The following is an 18,362-nucleotide window of genomic DNA, read 5'->3' as shown; positions in this document are numbered from 1 at the left end:
TTCTCAACTTTTCTTTAAATCTAAAATTGTTTCTAAAAATTAAAGTCTATTTTTACAATGTCCTATTTTATCTTCTTTTCCTCATGTTCCTCGCCAACACAAGCCACTCAGCCAATTCAATTTAAGAGGAAAGAAAATAAAAGTGAAAGAGAAGGCAAGGCTAAGTCCAGCAACAGGGTCAGGAAGAAATGGCCAGAAATGGTTGCAAAATCAAGAAAAAGTTCCTGTTTAGTTTGTAATTATTCTGAGAATACAGTCACCTGGCAAGGGTCTGACCTTTTACCGTGATATCTTTTCATTGTTTCCTCTAAACCCTCGTTCTTGGGATTCAGATCAGCTAATAATTTACAAAATACATTATCAGGGATCCCCAATTAAGAAAAAACATTGTGTAAAGAGCAATATTTAGGTTTTTTTTTTTAAGATTGAAAATAAGCTGTGTGTCTGTAAAGAAGAGCGGGTAGCTAAAGAATCTATGAAATGTGATTATATTTGAAGGTCTGTAGGATCCAAGTATCTGGTATAGTAGGTAGTTCTAGTCTCTAGAAATATGTCAGATTATTAATATAATAAAGAGCAATTATTCAATCTCAATTAAAACAGCAAACAAGGGGATCCCTGGGTGGAGCAGCGGTTTGGCGCCTGCCTTTGGCCCAGGGCGCGATCCTGGAGACCCGGGATTGAATCCCACATCAGGCTCCCGGTGCATGGAGCCTGCTTCTCCCTCCGCCTGTGTCTCTGCCTCTCTCTCTCTCTCTCTGTGACTATCATAAATAAATAAAAATTAAAAAAATTATTATAAAAAAATAAAAATAAAAAAATAAAACAGCAAACAAAATGAAAAGAAACCTTATTACTCCCCTGTAGGGTAATTTTGAATCACATCTGAACTAATCCTGAAAGAAAGGCAGAATGTTTCTTGTAGAGGCTCCTGGAAGACCTGGAGAAGAGCGCCCTAAGGATCTAAGCCTATTTACGCAAAGGAAGAAAGATAAGTTATCGATGTGGGCACACAAATAACAATTTATTTGACAAACTTGCCCCTAAGTAGCTTTGTTTTCTGAAAGCAATACTGAAATGCTGCCTTCACCCCAAGACCTTTGGAGCAAATTATTTTAATTAAGAAGAGGAATAATGGTAGAGGGCCCTTCTTTGTAAACTTCATCTGCATTTCCTTAAGAAAATAGCCAACGTTTTCACTTCACAGAACCAGATTTGCATTCTCCAATTATCCCCCACTTGAAGGCTGCAGAGTAATCTAAGCGGGGGGAGGGGAAAGTTTACTGAAACAGCTGTAAACACAAACTAAAGTCATCAAAGCTGTATTTGGAGGCCTCCGATTTGGTTGCCCTTCACCTCTTTAGACAATCAACTGCCTCCCAGCAGGGTGGGAACCTACACTATTCCAATAATTTACATAAGAAATTAGCAACCAAAATTTACATCTGAATGGTAACCCCCAGAAGCCCATCAGGTATTAAGTATCTGCTTATCTAAATTGCCTCTAAAAATAGCTTTACCTTTCTTCAAGTCTTAGGTAAATAGAGGATTTCCCATGAAAGGAAGGTAGTATGCTAAAACAAGTCAGGCATTATATTGCCCTAATTCACAGTCATTTCTATAAAAAAATTTTCAGAGTGTTCTGTCTTGGAATGAGAGGGCTCTTAGAACCATCCTAGAAAGAGCCAAATTAAAACAGCTGTGGACAAACTTTAAACTATCAAACTATAAAGTATGCTTTTTGTTTTTAATGGCCACCTACAGGCAAATTAAAAGGAGAAAAATATGGACACGTAATTAATTCTAAGAAACCAAAGTAGCTGATATAGGAATCTACATGTAGGACTAGTGTTTTTGGGTTGTCTTGGAATGTGAATTTATGCCTGGGTGGGATTGAGTTACCCCCACCCCCAAGGAAAATTGCACCTCCAAGTCTTATCCTTCATCCCTTACACTTTACATAATCCCTACAAGGTACAAGTAATGTTCTCATGTTTTAAATGTCAAGAAGTAGTTGCTATCTGTTAGATCGCTGGGTTTGCATCTTGGTGTGCACTGAACAGCTTTCCATACCTGATTGTTAGTAATACCACTGATAGCACCTGAAAAGGGAAACTAAAAAACATATTTAGAGCACAGGGAAAACAAGGGGGCCCCTCCCCCATTTTTAGTGTAAAATTTGATATTTCAAAACTATCCCCTAAAGCTTTTACTCTGATTCTGTTTAATTCTTACATACAACAGGATTCTCAATGACAACACAACAACATTTCAAGCACAATTTCAATGTCTAGTTATTAACTATTAAGTATAGCTTGATTGAGCAATTAAATAAAAGGTACAGGGCAGCCCAGGTGGTTCAGTGGTTTAGCGCCGCCTTCAGCCCAGGGTGTGATCCTGGAGACCCCAGATCCCATCTCACGTCAGGCTCCCTACATGGAGCCTGCTTTCCCCCCTGCCTGTATCTCTGCGCCTCTCTCTCTCTCTCTCTCTCTCTCATTAATAAATAAATAAAATCTTTTAAAAATGCACAATTTTAACTTCTACAAATAAACTATACTGCATGATTGTTCAAAATAAATGGAAAGGGTAAATATAAAACATCTGATTATCCATTATTGTTTTTGAGGATAGAACAGAAAGAAGTAGGAAGACAGGACACTTAGAAAGTTCCTAAAATAGTAGCGTTCTTGAAGGAAAAGCCCTGATCTGAGTCTAGGCTTGCTTTTGCTACATATCATCTCAGAGAAGTCATTCAATTACTGTGAATCTCCCTTTCTTCATCTAGAAGATAGAATGATAATACCTTTCTTATAGACACCTGCTGTGAAGTCACAGGAGATAATGTCAGTGAGAGCATAATCATTCCTCATTCCTTTCTGTAATTACTGGTTTCCAGCCTTGAGCACCACATGCTATTTTGGAAACTAGCCAAATAAAGAGGGATTGGGGAAAAAAAAAAAGAGAAAGAAACCCACCATCTGTAGTGCAAGACCCTTCTGGGGCAGGTTTTTGTGAATAGGGAATTGGTGGGCTATTTGAATCAGACATTTCTTCATCATCTTCATCATCTTCCATTTCATTAACTGTTAGATTGTTAGAAAAATCCAGGCTTCCATTTTGAGTATAGCGGTGTACCAAATCCTTATCCAGATCCTCCACTTTGGGTTTTACATCTGGGTGAGCAAATAAATCACAGCTAATTTAATAAAAAGATGCTTATAGAAAAATAACCAAAAGAAAAATTCATAGTTCTGAAAGATATCAGAGGACAGGGAGACTAGCAACGTCTAACATTCAATCAATTTACTTCAGAGGTTCCCAGACTTGGAATTTCCATTTCTTTTAAAAGGAGTCTAGAAATGTATGGGATTGGAAAACTTACCTGCAGATGAGAAAGGATGCTGGTCAGGGTCCAAGTACAGCTGGGAAAAAATTGGCCGTGGTACCACACTACTACATCTGAGAGAGGCTTCTATAGAGTTGTGGAGAGCTTCCTCAAATTGAGCAGATTTCAGTTGCCCAGCATATGAATTCCCCATGGTCTACACCACCTCCCCAAAGAAAGAGGAAGAAAGGGAAAAAATTGATACAATTAGAGGACTCTATGTCTGCAAAGTAAGCCCATATATCATTAAGATTCATACATGAACTTTACCTATATTTCTTAAGACAATTTGTGTTGGTTATCTGTTACATCACTTTTGCTTCTTGTCTTTATAATCCAAACCCATTTCAAAAAGACCCTGTAGAGGATCTTATATCTTAGAATCAAACAGTAGTAAATGCCTTACGGTTCTCCAACCAGTAAATCAAGATTGACCTGTCAATTGTGAAGCTGAATATGGAGACGATGGGGCCACACCTCCTCCTTAAAACTAGTGGGCTACCAAACCCTATACCAAATCTATCAGTGCTTTTAGAGTAAATATCTAGTTACTTCTCTTTCCAGTAAGATCTTCTTACCCTGGCACAGTGAGGGGAGATGCTTCTCTGGGGAAAAAAAAATCTCAAAGTGTGGTCTGAGGTCACCAAGGCCTGTTCTGGGATCCATGAGATCAAAACTCCTTTCAAACTTACTACTAGTATAGTATTTGTCGTTTTGACTCTCAATCTCTCATATGTGTTCAGAATTTTCTAGAGGTTGTATGATGTATGAAACTGCAACAGGTTGAATGTGGAAACAGATAGATTATGCTTCTAACTTTTTTTGGAAAATACAGTTCTTTTTCACAAGATATGTTATTCATGCTGATATATAATGGGCTTATTATTTTAAAATTTGAAGTTAATATATATTTTAAAAATGTCTTAGTCTTAATTTCTAATAGATATAATCCACATAAGCAAAACTCAATAATTTTTAAGAGTATAAAGGGATTCTGGGATGAAAAGTTTGAGATATTGAGCTAAACAGTACACTAAACACTTTGTAAAAATTATTTTATTTAATCTTTAGTATTCTTATGTAGGTAGGACCTCTTTTCATTTTCTTTTTTTCTTTTTTTAAAAGATTTTATTATTTACTCATATGAGAGAGAGAGAGAGAGAGAGAGAAGCAGGCTCCATGCAGGAAGCCCAACGTGGGACTCGACCCCAGGTTCCTAGGACCATGTCCTGCGCCAAAGGCAGGCACTAAACTACTGAGCCATTCCAGGAATCCCCCTCTTCTCATTTCCTAGATGAAAAACTATTGCTTAGAGAAGCCAAGTGACTTGCCCACTATCATCCAGCTGGTAAAGTTCAGAACCAGAATTCTAGCTGTATGATGATAAATCCTGCACTCCTAGAGCACAAGCTCAACTTGGATAAATCTTATTTCAAGAAAGGCAATTTGACAGGCACCTGGCTGGCTCAGTCAAAAGAGAGCGTGACTCTTGATCTCAGGGTTGTGAGTTTAAGCCCCCTGTTGGGTGTAGAGATTACTTAAATAAATAAAACTTTAAAAAAATTAAAACAAGAAAAGAAAGGCAATTGGAGTATATCTTAGTCCCACTTACCCTAACAAGAAGAGGGACAGATTTAAATTTCATCTGGAACCCTAACTTTGACTCTCTGGAGGAAGTCCCTAAAGGACTGATTGAGAAGGACCCTGAGCATGCATCTGGGCTCAGCAGGTAAAGGAAGCCAAGGTCTAATGGTGATGACTCAGCAGAGTATAGGTGATGCCTACTACAAAGTTACTGTCATGTTTCTCAGACATATGCATGAGCTCCAAAGGAGCTTTTGGTGGTGCTCTCAGCTGACTCTGTATAGCTAAGAAGGCTGTTTACATGATTCCTGGTAGCAGTGAGTAGTATTCCGAGATTTCCATCAGAGGACCTGAGTTTATCAAAGCTTTGTTAGAGATTCTTATGATTTGGAGGAAAAGGTGGAATTATATTTTGGCAAACCTTTCTCAAAATAGTTAATATGAAACTAAACACCATGGATTTAAATTAGTAGGTTCCTCTTTAAAAGGAAAAGAAATTTTGTAACTATATGAGGTGATGGCTATTAATTGAAATTACAGTAGTAAGCATTTTGCAGCATATTCCTATATAAAATCATCATATTGTATACCTAAAACTTATACAGTACATCAATTTTATCTCAATAAAACTAGAAGAAATAAATCACTAGGTTTATTTATTTATTTATTTATTTTAAAAAATGTAGATTGTTACTGAAAGTGCGTCAGATAGGAAATGTTATTTTTTTATGAATTTTTTTAATTTTTACTTTTTTTTATTTATGATAGTCACACACACACACACACACACAGAGGCAGAGACACAGGCAGAGGGAGAAGCAGGCTCCATGCAACAGGAGCCCGACGTGGGATTCGATCCCGGGTCTTCAGGATCGCACCCTGGGCCAAAGGCAGGCGCCAAACCGCTGCGCCACCCAGGGATCCCAATCACTAGGTTTATTTCAATTTCTAGGATGTCTTTCTTATAAAAAATACATAGCCAGAAGTATATGCACAGTACTCAAAATTTTAAGTGCAAGAAAAATCAACAGGTCTGTCAAATAAAGTTTTCCTGCAATACCAAGCTTCTAAGACTCCTCATTAGTACAACTATAAACAATTTAAATATCCTAAAGCTCAAAAGCAATTTATTTTTCAACAGACCCACATGTGATCAAACAGGGTGCGGTTGCAGGAGAAATATGCTTTATCACCAGTGTATGCATCTAAGTCAAAATTCAATAGTCATTTCACCTTTCTTCTTTGCAGAAGGGAAAAAACTACCAGTGTAGTCAAACATGGGATTTCTTAACCGTGGAAAACAATGGAATAATGTCAAAGGTGGAACTTTAGCCTTTCTCCAGAGCACCAAATGCCTGGAAATCTTGCCTCTTCTTAACTATCACCTCCTCAACAAGTTATCTTCCTTTTATCATTGAAAATCATATTCTCTAAGAGATCTTTTTAGTTTAATAAAGTTTAATAAAGAACTGTCCAGTTGTACATAGAGGACTACATAATCTCAATCTGATTTATAGCTTAAGGAGCAATATAATAAATATGTATATGTAAATATGTATAGGGCAAATAAATATTGTGATGAATAAAAATATTACATCAACATAAAACGGAGTGATCAAATTTCACCATCATAGAATATAATTATCATGTGAAGAATTATAAAACTGACCTCAGACTTCTTTAGTGCTGAGTATGGAGTTCTTCCCTTTATTAGTCAAGTTCAATGCTATCTAATTTCCAGTTCAATGCTACCAAAAAGAAAGGTAGAGTTCAAGGAAGAAGCCTTTTTAGTGCAATGTATTCTTAATATCGTATGCTATAATATTTAGCGTCACTGAAACTGTTGGCATTATCCACCTAGACTACCAGCCTTCCTTTCCTCTGAATCTGAAAGACCCCCAGAGCCTGAGATGGCGTAACATCCCACTGAAAGTCAGTGTGAATAAATCTAACTTTAGGTCAGAAAACAGAGAACTACTTTTCAGAATTTTCAGAATCAGTTGTTGAATGAAATACAACAAGAAAGCAAACTTGCAATTTCTACATATACATGCATACTTTATGTATCTGGCTTACATTAAGGACTACAGACCTCTGAGATACTAACAGACATTCTTGTGACATTAAAGCAAACTCTAAGAAAGAGATGGTTCACAATATGGGCTCCTTCTGCACCACTAATTCTTTGAGAGAGAGAGAGAGAGAGAGAGAGAGAGAGAGAGAGGAGGGGAGGGGTAATAGGAGAGAACCTTAAGCAGGCTCTACATTCAGCAGTGTGGAGCCTGACATGGGGCTCCATCTCACTACCCTGAGTTCATGATCTGAGCCAAAATCAAGAGTCGGATGCTTAACCTCCCCCATGCATTGCTAATTAACCGCCCAAAATGCAAATGGGATCAAGTACAAACCACCACACAGTTGTGGTTTAGGGCCTTTCTGCTCTAGCCTAGTCTCATTTCTACAGAAAGATAAAAAGGCTGGAGTAGAACAGGCAACTTCCATCACCTGGTGGCTTTAGGAATAGGGACTGGATGGGATCCCTGGGTGGCGCAGCGGTTTGGCGCCTGTCTTTGGCCCAGGGCGCGATCCTGGAGACCCGGGATCGAATCCCACATCGGGCTCCCGGTGCATGGAGCCTGCTTCTCCCTCCGCCTGTGTCTCTGCCTCTCTCTCTCTCTCTCTGTGACTATCATAAATAAATAAAAATTAAAAAAAAAAAAAAAAAAAAAAAAAAAAAAAAAAAAAAGGAATAGGGACTGGAGAAGTAAGAAAAAGAGTAGCCTGGGAAATAGGTACCTGCTAATGGTTCCATGGCTTCTCCCCAATTCTCCTTTTTTGTTATTGTGGAAAAAGGAAAAAAAGGAGCAACACAATTTGAGGGAGACTACTTCTTGATCCTGTAATGTTTTAATTTCCCTTTTGTCAAATGTTTCATGGTTAGTAGTTACTAATGTATTACTAATACAGTAATCACTCTTATAGTAGTTACAAAGTACACAGGACAGAGGAAGAAAGTTTTCCTGAAGTTATTCCCCAAAGACTTTTTACGATTAAAGCATTACATATGATTTCAGAATATTCTTATTTTTCAAACGTTAACTTTAATAAGTTATATATGAAGCACATATCACAATGGTAGGCATCTAACAGGTAGGTGATATGACACCAGTTGCTGCTATCATTATTACTTTTACTGGTGGTGGTGGTGGTGGCCCTTGTCATTGCCAAGAAACGTGAAAGGAAATGTTCTTCTTTGGACAATTACAATACTAGTAACATGGAGAGCTTGCTAACTGCCAGGTAAGTACTCTATTGCCTCCATTTGTAAGAGAACTGAGGTCTAGAGAAGTTAAGGAACTTAACTTCTGTGAAACAAGGTGAAACAAAAAGGAGATGGCAAAGACAGGAGTAGGATCTAACCAGTTTAGCTACAGCAACAGCTCTCTTAGGCTATCTTTGTCACCGAGACCACTTATCTGTTTAAACACCTACAATAATAACCTAATCAGATAAATGGATACCTTATAAAATATTACTAAATTGCTAAGCCAAACAAAACAAAACAAAAGGAAATGAAACCAAAACAATCCAAGGAAGATTTTTGTTTGTTTGCTGATTTGTCCTTGTCTGTATATGTCATGGTTGCAAGACAAAGCTGAAAGAAGGGTTAAGATACGGGGTTAATAGGCACAAAGCAAAGCAACAGTTTTAAAAAGTTGAAACAAGGGATGCCTGGGCAGCTCAGCAGTTGAACATCTGCCTGCTTAGGCTCAGGGTGTGATCCCAGGGTCTGGGATCAAGTCCCACATTGGGCTTTCCACAGGGAGCCTGCTTCTCCCTTTGCCTATGTCTGTGTCTCTCATGAACAAATAAATAAAATCTTAAAAAAAAAAAGTCAAAACAAAATGAAACCACCCCTCCTCTCAATAAAAAGACCCCAAACCTCACTATATTAGATGAAAGGGAAATATAAAAAAAGGGTAAATTATTTAACAAAGAATAACTAAATACACACATCTAGGGGAGAAAGCATGGGCCCACCCTTAGATTACAAAGCACCTAACGGATGGGCAACATGTCCCCTGATTTTGATAATTCTCTTGTCCACACCTTTTTTCTCCCCATTGCTTCCAACTTTGGAAGACTTGGTCATGTTTCTTTATTATGTGGCAAATCTAGAAATCAAAAACATTCTTATCAATTCCCTAAAATTTTAGGAATATTTATATAACTTAGTTTCCTTCAATATTTCCTCCTGTCTGAAAAAGTTATTATTTCCATTTAGGGACAAGAGAAAGTTTCCTAAAACTCAAATGATAAAAAGAAAGTATGAACTTGAGAGTGTATATTCCTTGATTTTCTTCTTATATGAGTTTAAAAAGAAGTACTAGATTTGGCATATGGCCCAATCTATTACTTTAAAAAGTAACACAATTTAATTTCTATTTCCCTCTTCTATCTGTAGGAGGCCACTTAATCTAAATAGATAGAAGTAGATAGTGGCACCTGGGTGGCTCAGTGGTTGATTGTCTGCCTTTGGCTCAGGTCGTGATCCGGGGGTCCTGGGATCAAGTGCTGCATCAGGTTCCCTGCAGGGAGCCTGCTTCTCCCTCTGCCTATGTCTCTGTCTTTCTCTCTGTGTCTCTCATGAATAAATTAAGTCTTTAAAAATAAATAAATATGTAGAAGTAAAAGAATGCTAACAATATGATACAAATTTACTGGAAATTTTATAAACACAATTTTTCTTGTAAAGATAACATTGTTACAAGCAGAAAAAAAGCTGTGAAGTACATACGATGTGTTAATAATGTTTATCTATTGTTTTTAAATTATCTTTTGTGTTGCGTTGTTTTTAAACTATCTTTTTTTGGGGGGGCATCTGACTGGCTCAGTTGGTAGAGCATGTTACTCTTGATCTTGGGGTCTTGAGTTTGAGCCCCTCATTAGGCATACAGCCTTCCTAAAAAATAAACTATCTCTTTTTTCCTATTTTCCAATTTTTTTAAAGTAATAAACAGTATTATAGCATAATATAATAAAGGAAAGGAAAATATCATATAGCAAGCAAACTAATCCCAACTCTATGACTATCCTTGAACAAGTAGTTTATTTTTTTATTTTATTTTTTTAGTAGTTTATTTTTTTAAATTAAAAAAATTTTGGGGGGATCCCTGGGTGGCGCAGCGGTTTGGCGCCTGCCTTTGGCCCAGGGCGCGATCCTGGAGACCCGGGATTGAATCCCACGTCGGGCTCCCGGTGCATGGAGCCTGCTTCTCCCTCTGCCTGTGTCTCTGCCTCTCTCTCTCTCTCTCTCTGTGACTATCATAAATAAATAAAAAAAAAAATTAAAAAAAATTTTTGAATAAGTAGTTTACAACAGAGGCATATTACTTAACAACTGGTTTTCCAAAGTGAACACCCCTCCACCCTTTCCTGGTGCTTCAAGATTCCAGGGAGAATATAATTCATTCCAGTGCTTAGACTGAGAACCTCTCATAAAGATTTGGAGTTTCCACTACTACCGTCTACCATAATTACTCTAAGCTATTCCCCCCCAGTTAGGATATACTTGCATTGGCCCAACTATCTCACTCAACAAGTTCCTTTTTTTTTTTTTTAAAGATTTTATTTATTTATTCATGAGAGACACAGAGTGAGAGGCAGAGACATAGGCAGAGGGAGAAGCAAGCTCTCTGTGGGGAGCCCGATAAGGGACTCGATCCCAGGACCTCAGAATCATGACCTGGGCCAAAGGCAGACACTCAACCACTGAGCCACCCAGGCGCCCCAAGTTCCTCTTTTGACCAAGGATAAATATTTTCAAGGTACTGAACTTGGGCTATTTATAAAAGTTGACTTTTATTTATGTATTTATTTAGAGAGGGAGTGGGGAAAGGGGGCAGAAGGAGGAGAAAGAGAATCCCAAGCAGGCTCTATGCCCAGCACGGAGCCTGACATGGGGCTTGATCTCACAACCCTGAGATCATGACCTGAGCCAAAATCAAGAATCAGACACCCAACCTATTGAGTCACCCAGGCATCACTAAAAGTTGACTTTTAACATCAACCATCTGGAGAGGATAAACATTAATGTTAAAATATATAGGGAAAAGAAAGATAACTACAGTTCATGACAAGAAAGAGTGAGAATAATACTGATTTAAAAAATATTGTGTACATGCTAAGAGAAAATATAAGATGCTACCTCAGGGTTAGTCTAGTTTTAACAGCAAGATTGGCTATGGAGAAGATAAACGGGGATATACATTTTTAAAGTATAAAAAATATTTCAGATTTTGTATTTCCAAGCACTGTCTACTGAAAAGTCTGAGAGGTAATGACAATTCAATAACAATAAGCACTTCCTAGTACCCTGATAGTGATTTTTACTACCATTCTCCACTGAAAAGAATCAAAGCTCCTTGAAATTATGGCCAATTCCAGGTCTGGGGCAGGAAATACATGAGAGTAGTCTTGAGCAGAGAGCAAAGAAGCTATCAAGGGGTAATGGATCAGGTCAAAAGACATGACTCAATATGAAGTATTCCCACAGGCCAAAGAATAGAGAAATTGAACATAAAAGAGAAAAAATGCAATGCAGTGAAGCATATTTAAAATATAAAAAATCACAAATTAATTTTGCTACTGAAGGAGAAAAAGCTCCTCTTGGAAAAAAAACAAACAAAAAAACAAAAGACAAAGCATCCTCCTGAATGCTGCTAAAAGGAAAAGGAAAGAGGAAATCTTTATTTTGCTTTTCCAGCACTTCCAGTAACCAAATAGTCCTGGTTATTCAGAGTTTTAATATTTTTAATGAAGAATATCAGCTAAGAAATGTGAAAAGAATGACAGAATAATAAAATGACCACTTTGCAACCCTTAATGCAAAATTCATTTAGGCAATGATAATAAATGGGAGAACTTTATAACAGAGGGATTAAGCTGACACCTCCTGAACCCACTGCTCAAGCTTAACTTCACTGATAGTGAAGCAAAGAGACACCAGGAGCCTCCCCACATGAGAAAGTAAGAAGCACACACACTACACCAGAAGCACACAGACTATAGAGGAAGTATTTCAATGGGCATATTAAATATAGTCAAATCCTTAGAGCTACCTTCCATTTATAGGATGGAGGAACAAGTAAAGGAATAAGCAAACTCAAAATAGACAGGTAGACAGAGTAACTGATTTAGTTTCTGCAACAAGCCAGGATTATCTGGTTTACGAATTTGAAACTAGGATTCAAGTTCAGATGAAAAAGTCCATGTCTGTTTCCCCATTATGACATGTTATCTGACGTTGAAATGTCAGGAAGCAACGTTGAGCATGGAGATGATATATTTTGTTTGTGGTATGTGTGTATAGTTGGCTTTGGTTTGAGGTTTCTGTTTTTAAGGCTGTGTGCCAGACATAGTATTTTTTTAAAAAAGGACAACTTTGTGTAACTTGTCTGTTTTCTGTTACCTTTTACTCTGTATATGTTGTCTTACTCTCCAAACTTTAATAGTCATCTACCCAGCCAGGCAGCATTTATTGAAATCCTAAAATCGAAGTGGGTAAACAACTAGGCTGTAGAGTCAGATGACTTTAATTCAAATCCTACAACCACTACCCGTATGATATTGGGCAAGTCACTAAGTCTCTCAACTGTAAAATGAGGTAATACAACCAATATCATAGATTTTTGTGAGAATACGTAAGATTTAATGCATATATAACATTTTTAGAAAAGTATCTGGAAGAGAATAAATGTGAAAAAGAGTAGTAATAGGGGTGCCAGGGTGCCTCAGTTGGTTAAGTGTTCGACTCTTGATTTCGGCTCAGATCATAATTTCAGGGTTCTGGGATCGAGCTCCATTTTGGGCTCCACACTTAGGGTGGAGTCTGCTTGAGATTCTCTTTCTCCCTTTCCCTCTGCCCCTCCCTCTACTCATGTGTGTGTGCACATGCACACTTTCTCTCTCTCAAAGCAAATAAAATCTTTTTTTTTTTTTTAAAAAAAAAGCAGTAATAGGTTTTTTTAAATGTTGTTGTTTGTTTTTGTTTTTTAGCATTGTGCTACATTGAAGATACAGAGAAAAGTAAGATGTACTTCTTCCGTTGCATGTGTTAGGCATTACAATGGATTCTGGGGCATTTTTCTAGGAACAAATGGCCATCAACGTAAAAATTCCAAAAACTGCTATTTGGTACTATATATGATTTATTTATTAAGAGATTTTACAGTCACAGGTACAAATCATTATTGTCCCTCACAGTTATCAGAGTCTTTGTATAAGAAAATTACTTGTAGTGATGAATCACTAAATTCTACTCCTGAAACCAATATTACATTATATGTTAACTAACTAGAATTTAAATAAAAACTTGAAACATGAAAAAAAAAAAGAAAATTACTTGTTATATAGCAATACCACTCAGATATCTTTTCTCTATTAAAAATATTCATTGGAGTGCCTGGTGACTCAGTCAGTTAGGCAGGCATCTGCCTTCTGCTCAGGTCAAGATCCCAGAGTCCTGGGATCCAGCCCCACGTTGGGCTCCCTGCTCAGTGGGGAGCCTGTTTCTCTCTCTTTGCCCCTCCCCCTCTCCCTGCTCATGCTCATGCTCTATTAGATAAATAAAAATCTTTAAAACAAAATTCACTGATGAGCGTGATAACGGAAATCAAACATGGTTCTTGCAAGTTCAGTCTATAACCCAAAGTAAAAGCAAGCTTAAAAAGCAAGCATATATATATATATATATAAAAAGCAAGCATATATTAACATTTCTCTCTCTTTTGTGCATTTTTCATTTTTTACATTTCACTTATTCTTTGAAATTGACATTTGTTGCTCTTGATTATAATCAGTTGAGTCTAGTGATTGACTCCCTCATTATATTGTGAGTTCTTAGATGAAATATTTTGTTTAAAACTAGAATGGGTAAGAAAAATAACAATGAATACATTGAGCTTTTGTGTGTGTGTCTTATCTAATTATACATTAAATTAATTTGAAGAGATATTAACTCTTTCCAAGCACGTTCCAAAAATGCACAAAACTAATCATGCATTCAAAACAAAAGCGTGATATTTCATTTTTATTCATCCTCTTTGCTGAAAAGAAATAGAAAATATAAATAGATTAAAAGACAAACTTTCCAACCACTTTTAATGTTCTGTACATTTAAATCTGGATGAATCTCTCTTGACAGTTTCTGAAGCCACAAAGTATTTTAGGTACTGAAATAAAAACCCAGCCCTAGCAACTTTATTTTAAAATTTACCATTTTTACCAATATACTTACAGATATATAATATGTCTTAAATTGTTATGGAAATAATTACTGTAATATGCCAAATAATTTCATAATAATTATTAAAAAGTGTCATAATTAAAAGATAAAGTACAATGGTATTTTTTCTTTGCAATGAAAAGTTACATGTTACTACTGGAAATCTCTACTTTCTTCCTTGAAATACCAGAAATTCTTCTGTAAAATAAACACATCTCATCAAGACTCTCTGGAACTAGTATAATTACCAGAGGCAATCCCTGTGTAAGATCAAAGAAGCAAAACAATAATAGGCAATGTGTGACCTCTACCATGTCACCAGAGACCAATTTTTCAACAGGGAGAAGAGTCAATAATCCAGAACAGAAAACATTAAATAACCAGAAATGCTTCCAAAGTGTGGTTTACCGCATCCATCAAGCCTGCCACACTCAGAGTTCAGAGTCTCTACGGTTTCAGAGAACAAACTTGTGGGAATTTATCACAGCAGTTACTCAAATCTGCATAAAACACCAGAAGCAAAAAACCAATTTGCCAAATGCAGAATAGAATTTCAAAAGATACCACAATAATTTTCCAAATTTCATTGGATACTTTAGAAAGTATAATAGGAAGGGCACAGATGACTAAAGCTTTTGCATAGAACATTCACCTAATTTCTCTTATTTCCAATCCCCACTTAGTTTCTCCAAGAAGCTGTTTGAAAAGTGGGCTAGAAACATTAACCAAAAAAAAAAAAAAAAAAAGAAACTAACCAGATAAAATAACTAGTTGTAATACATTGAAAACTTCTGCAGGTTTTTGTTTTGATTTGATTTGGTAATACTGGTCCCTGAATCCAGAAACAGGATTTGCTTTGGTCTCTTTTGTAATGTATTTAGATGACTAATAAGAATTATAAGGGCACAAAGTGGGGTAAAGAAATTCCCACTCACAATAATTACAGTAAAATAGAAGTACATGTAAAATTGACTTTTAAAAAGCACCACAGATAAAATTGGGCCTTAGAAGCAGCAAAATCTGATTGTTTTCCTTAGCTATGAACACCAAACAGCTATGTTCTTTCAAAATTAGATGTGACTTAGGGACTGAGCAAATTTATCTGAATTTTTTAACTTGCAAAACACCCATTTTGCTGGTAATTCAGAGAGTAGTAAAAAGACTTAGCATAGAGGAACAAGTGCTGGAAATTCAAAGCAACTGTGAACATTGTGTTCTTTTTTTTTTGGACATTGTGTTCTTATATGGATTGGTTACTCCTGCTACCTTCATCTTTCCACTCTGTCATCTGCCCCTGTCTTTCCATCTTTTTATCGTATTAACATTGCTAATTGTATTTGTCAGTTTTGCCACAATTTCAATGCTACTTAAACAGCTGTGGGTTTTCTCTAGGCAATTATCAGTCACTACACTTAGGTTTCTAAATTAGTTGTTGAAAGGCACTTTAACCTTGAGAAAATAGACATTAAACACACTGCATGCATGCTGAGCCTTACATTTATGTCTATTTTGCTTTAAAATGAATCTTATGTAAAAAGATTTAAAAAATCACATACAAGTGTAATTCACAAACATTGTAACTTTATGAATTAGTAAGAAAATGCTTAACAAAGCCTGTTATATACTATTCAGCACTTCATCTTCTTTTCCCTTACTGTATATATAGTAATATATGTCTATGTTCTCTATGTATTTGTACATAGATAGAATAAATTAGAACATTAAAATATTGCCAAATTCCTCTAACAGTTCCTTTTACTACTTATGTGCCAAGTGGTCAACACCTTTCAAAGGTATCCATAATCATGGAAGTGGTACCTTGAGGTCATGGGCTCTGGTAAAGAGAGCTCTCACAACATGCAGATCCCATCCCCCCACCCCCACCCTTTTCCATTTCCCTGAAAAGAGAAAAATTCTTTATTATATAATCTTGCTTTTCTTATTCTCTATTCTTGACTCTGACATTTTCTTCTTCCTACTATAAAATATACAAGAAACACACTAAGCACACAGGCTTATGGCTATTCATCAACTGATACTTCTATGAAATACAACTACATTTTTTTTTTTTTTACAACTACATTTTTAAAAGCACTTCTATAATCTAGAAACATTGTAGTTTGTATTTCATGTGCCATTTATTCCCTTTATACATTAAAATAAATTCTAAGGTAACTTTTCAGTTAATAATCTTTGGTGTTTTTAAAGGTTTATAATATCCTGTTTGTGGGTCAAAAGCTCGTTAGAATAATCTTTAAATTAATGGAGGCTCACTCCTTACCAGTCTCTCCCCCACCCCCCACTTTTGGCTCTGAGGAAAGAAAAGAGTGGTAATTCAATAACGCAAAATTCTTCACTGCGAGACAAACATTAAAATGATAAACATTTTGGAAAGCAAAGTACACTTCAAACCCTCACTATTCTTTCAGACCTATATTGACTCTTATAGTAGTTGCCAACATTTGGTAAGGATTATCCTTCCATTAGACAAAAGCAAGCATTCCTTAGATAAATCAGGAGTTTTTGCCATGAGACTCATAAAACCTTTTCACAACACAGATTTTCAAGAGAATCCTTTAAGGTTTTAGGAGGCTGCTCCTTTTACTAAGTAACAAAATACACCCCATGGTGTCTCACTGACCCCACTCAGCTGTCCTTTGACCTCTTCAATTGTTGGAGCCTAACTCCAGGGCCACAGAATTTGCCTCCCATATCAAACAGGAGATGTTGCTAACTCCTAGCACCTGGTGTAACAAAACGCAACGGTTCTACGCTCTTCTGTCTCCTCCACTCCCTCTCTGATCATTTTCCAGATGTTCCAGGCCCAAATGTTAAGCCAATACTAGGTGCCAGGGTCTGCATGGTCACGAAGGCACAAACAAGGACTTTGCTGAAGTGGCAATGACCCTCTTGTTCTTTTTGGCCTTAAAAGAATTCAGCAGGAAGAAAAAGATCTCTGCCTCTCTTGGAAATGCCAGGCTACTCAAACATGTTGTAACATCGGAAAGGAGAGATACAGTCTTGGGCTATGCCCTGACAAACGAGAGTTCCTTAAAACAGCATCCCCACATCCTTCATTCTAAGCAAGTTTTTAATTTTCTTTGACATAGGGAGAAAAAAAGGCAGTATTTTCTTAACTAAAAGCCTCCTAAAAATAGAAAAAAAAAACTTTAATAAAACTTTTAAAACATACATCTCAGTGTTATATGATAAAACATTTTTATACAGTCAATAAATATGGTTTGGGTTTTTTTGCAGAGGTCAATAATCTAGATCTCCCTTATTAGACAACTTGAAAGATAAAAACCACAGTCAACAAAGGGGAATTAAAAACTGGATTCTTATTATCTTTATTTAGTTATACAGGAAATATCACATGAAGGCTGTTGACAGGAGAAAAAAATATTCAGCAATACTAAATATGCAAAAACTTATTGCTGAATAAGGTTTTTTTCCCCCCTTTTGGTGGAGAGGTGGGGGAGGGGAGAGGAAAACAGAGAGGAGGAAATGGAGGAGGAGTTCATGGAAATATCTGCTTAATCAGTTTAAGAACCAAGTATAGTAGCTTTATTTAAATTCTAAATATAAGTTCCCAAAACAAAACTCATCTTGAAAAATTGGGGGGGATATTATAATTGTACGATACCTTGGTTTATTTATTAACATTTTTGAATAACGTTCATGATTAAGTTGGGCTGTCAACACTTCAGGGAGCCTGCCGTCTAGATTTTACTTGTTTAAAGCTTTTTTGGACCTGCAAAAACATAAAAAGATAAAAGATTTTACTTGTTTAAAGCTTTTTTGGACCTGCAAAAACATAAAACATAAAAGATAAAAAGATATACATATATAGGCGTGAATTAGTTTCCAAATGCATTATATTCTAGAAGAAAATGATTTAAATAGTTACAATTCTACAAGAGTTACAATTAGAAATGAATTACAAAGTCTTACATAACTCCATAAACATCATAACTGGCAAATACAGATATTCCCAAAATAATCACTCCTAATTATATATACTCAAAAATAATTTATTGTTCTTAAGATACCCCTCTACTTACACCCTACTAAATGTTAGTTGAATAAATCTGTTAAGTCTGT

At 36.3% G+C, this 18,362-nt stretch overlaps 1 protein-coding gene across 6 annotated transcripts in view; it reads right to left on the bottom strand.

Annotated features, from left to right (window-relative positions):
- GREB1L (GREB1 like retinoic acid receptor coactivator) overlaps window positions 1-18,362 on the bottom strand; it is a 264,390-nt gene that overhangs the window by 127,446 nt on the left and 118,582 nt on the right. For 3 of the 6 annotated variants that reach the window (XM_041754040.1, XM_041754343.1, XM_041754421.1), the window contains exons 3-5: window positions 17,905-18,012; window positions 3,386-3,554; window positions 2,979-3,176 (exon numbers count right to left, since the gene is read on the bottom strand). In XM_041754040.1, the coding sequence (XP_041609974.1) occupies window positions 2,979-3,176; window positions 3,386-3,542 (355 nt within the window). In that variant the 5' untranslated portion in view covers window positions 3,543-3,554; window positions 17,905-18,012. Of the gene's footprint in view, window positions 1-2,978; window positions 3,177-3,385; window positions 3,555-6,641; window positions 6,721-17,904; window positions 18,013-18,362 lie in introns of those variants that run through there. The other 3 variants (XM_041754118.1, XM_041754267.1, XM_041754196.1) reach the window with 3 other exon arrangements.

Source organism: Vulpes lagopus, chromosome 1 (assembly GCF_018345385.1).
Source record: "Vulpes lagopus strain Blue_001 chromosome 1, ASM1834538v1, whole genome shotgun sequence".
NCBI lineage: Eukaryota > Metazoa > Chordata > Mammalia > Carnivora > Canidae > Vulpes > Vulpes lagopus.
This window is presented reverse-complemented; position numbering and strand designations above follow the sequence as displayed.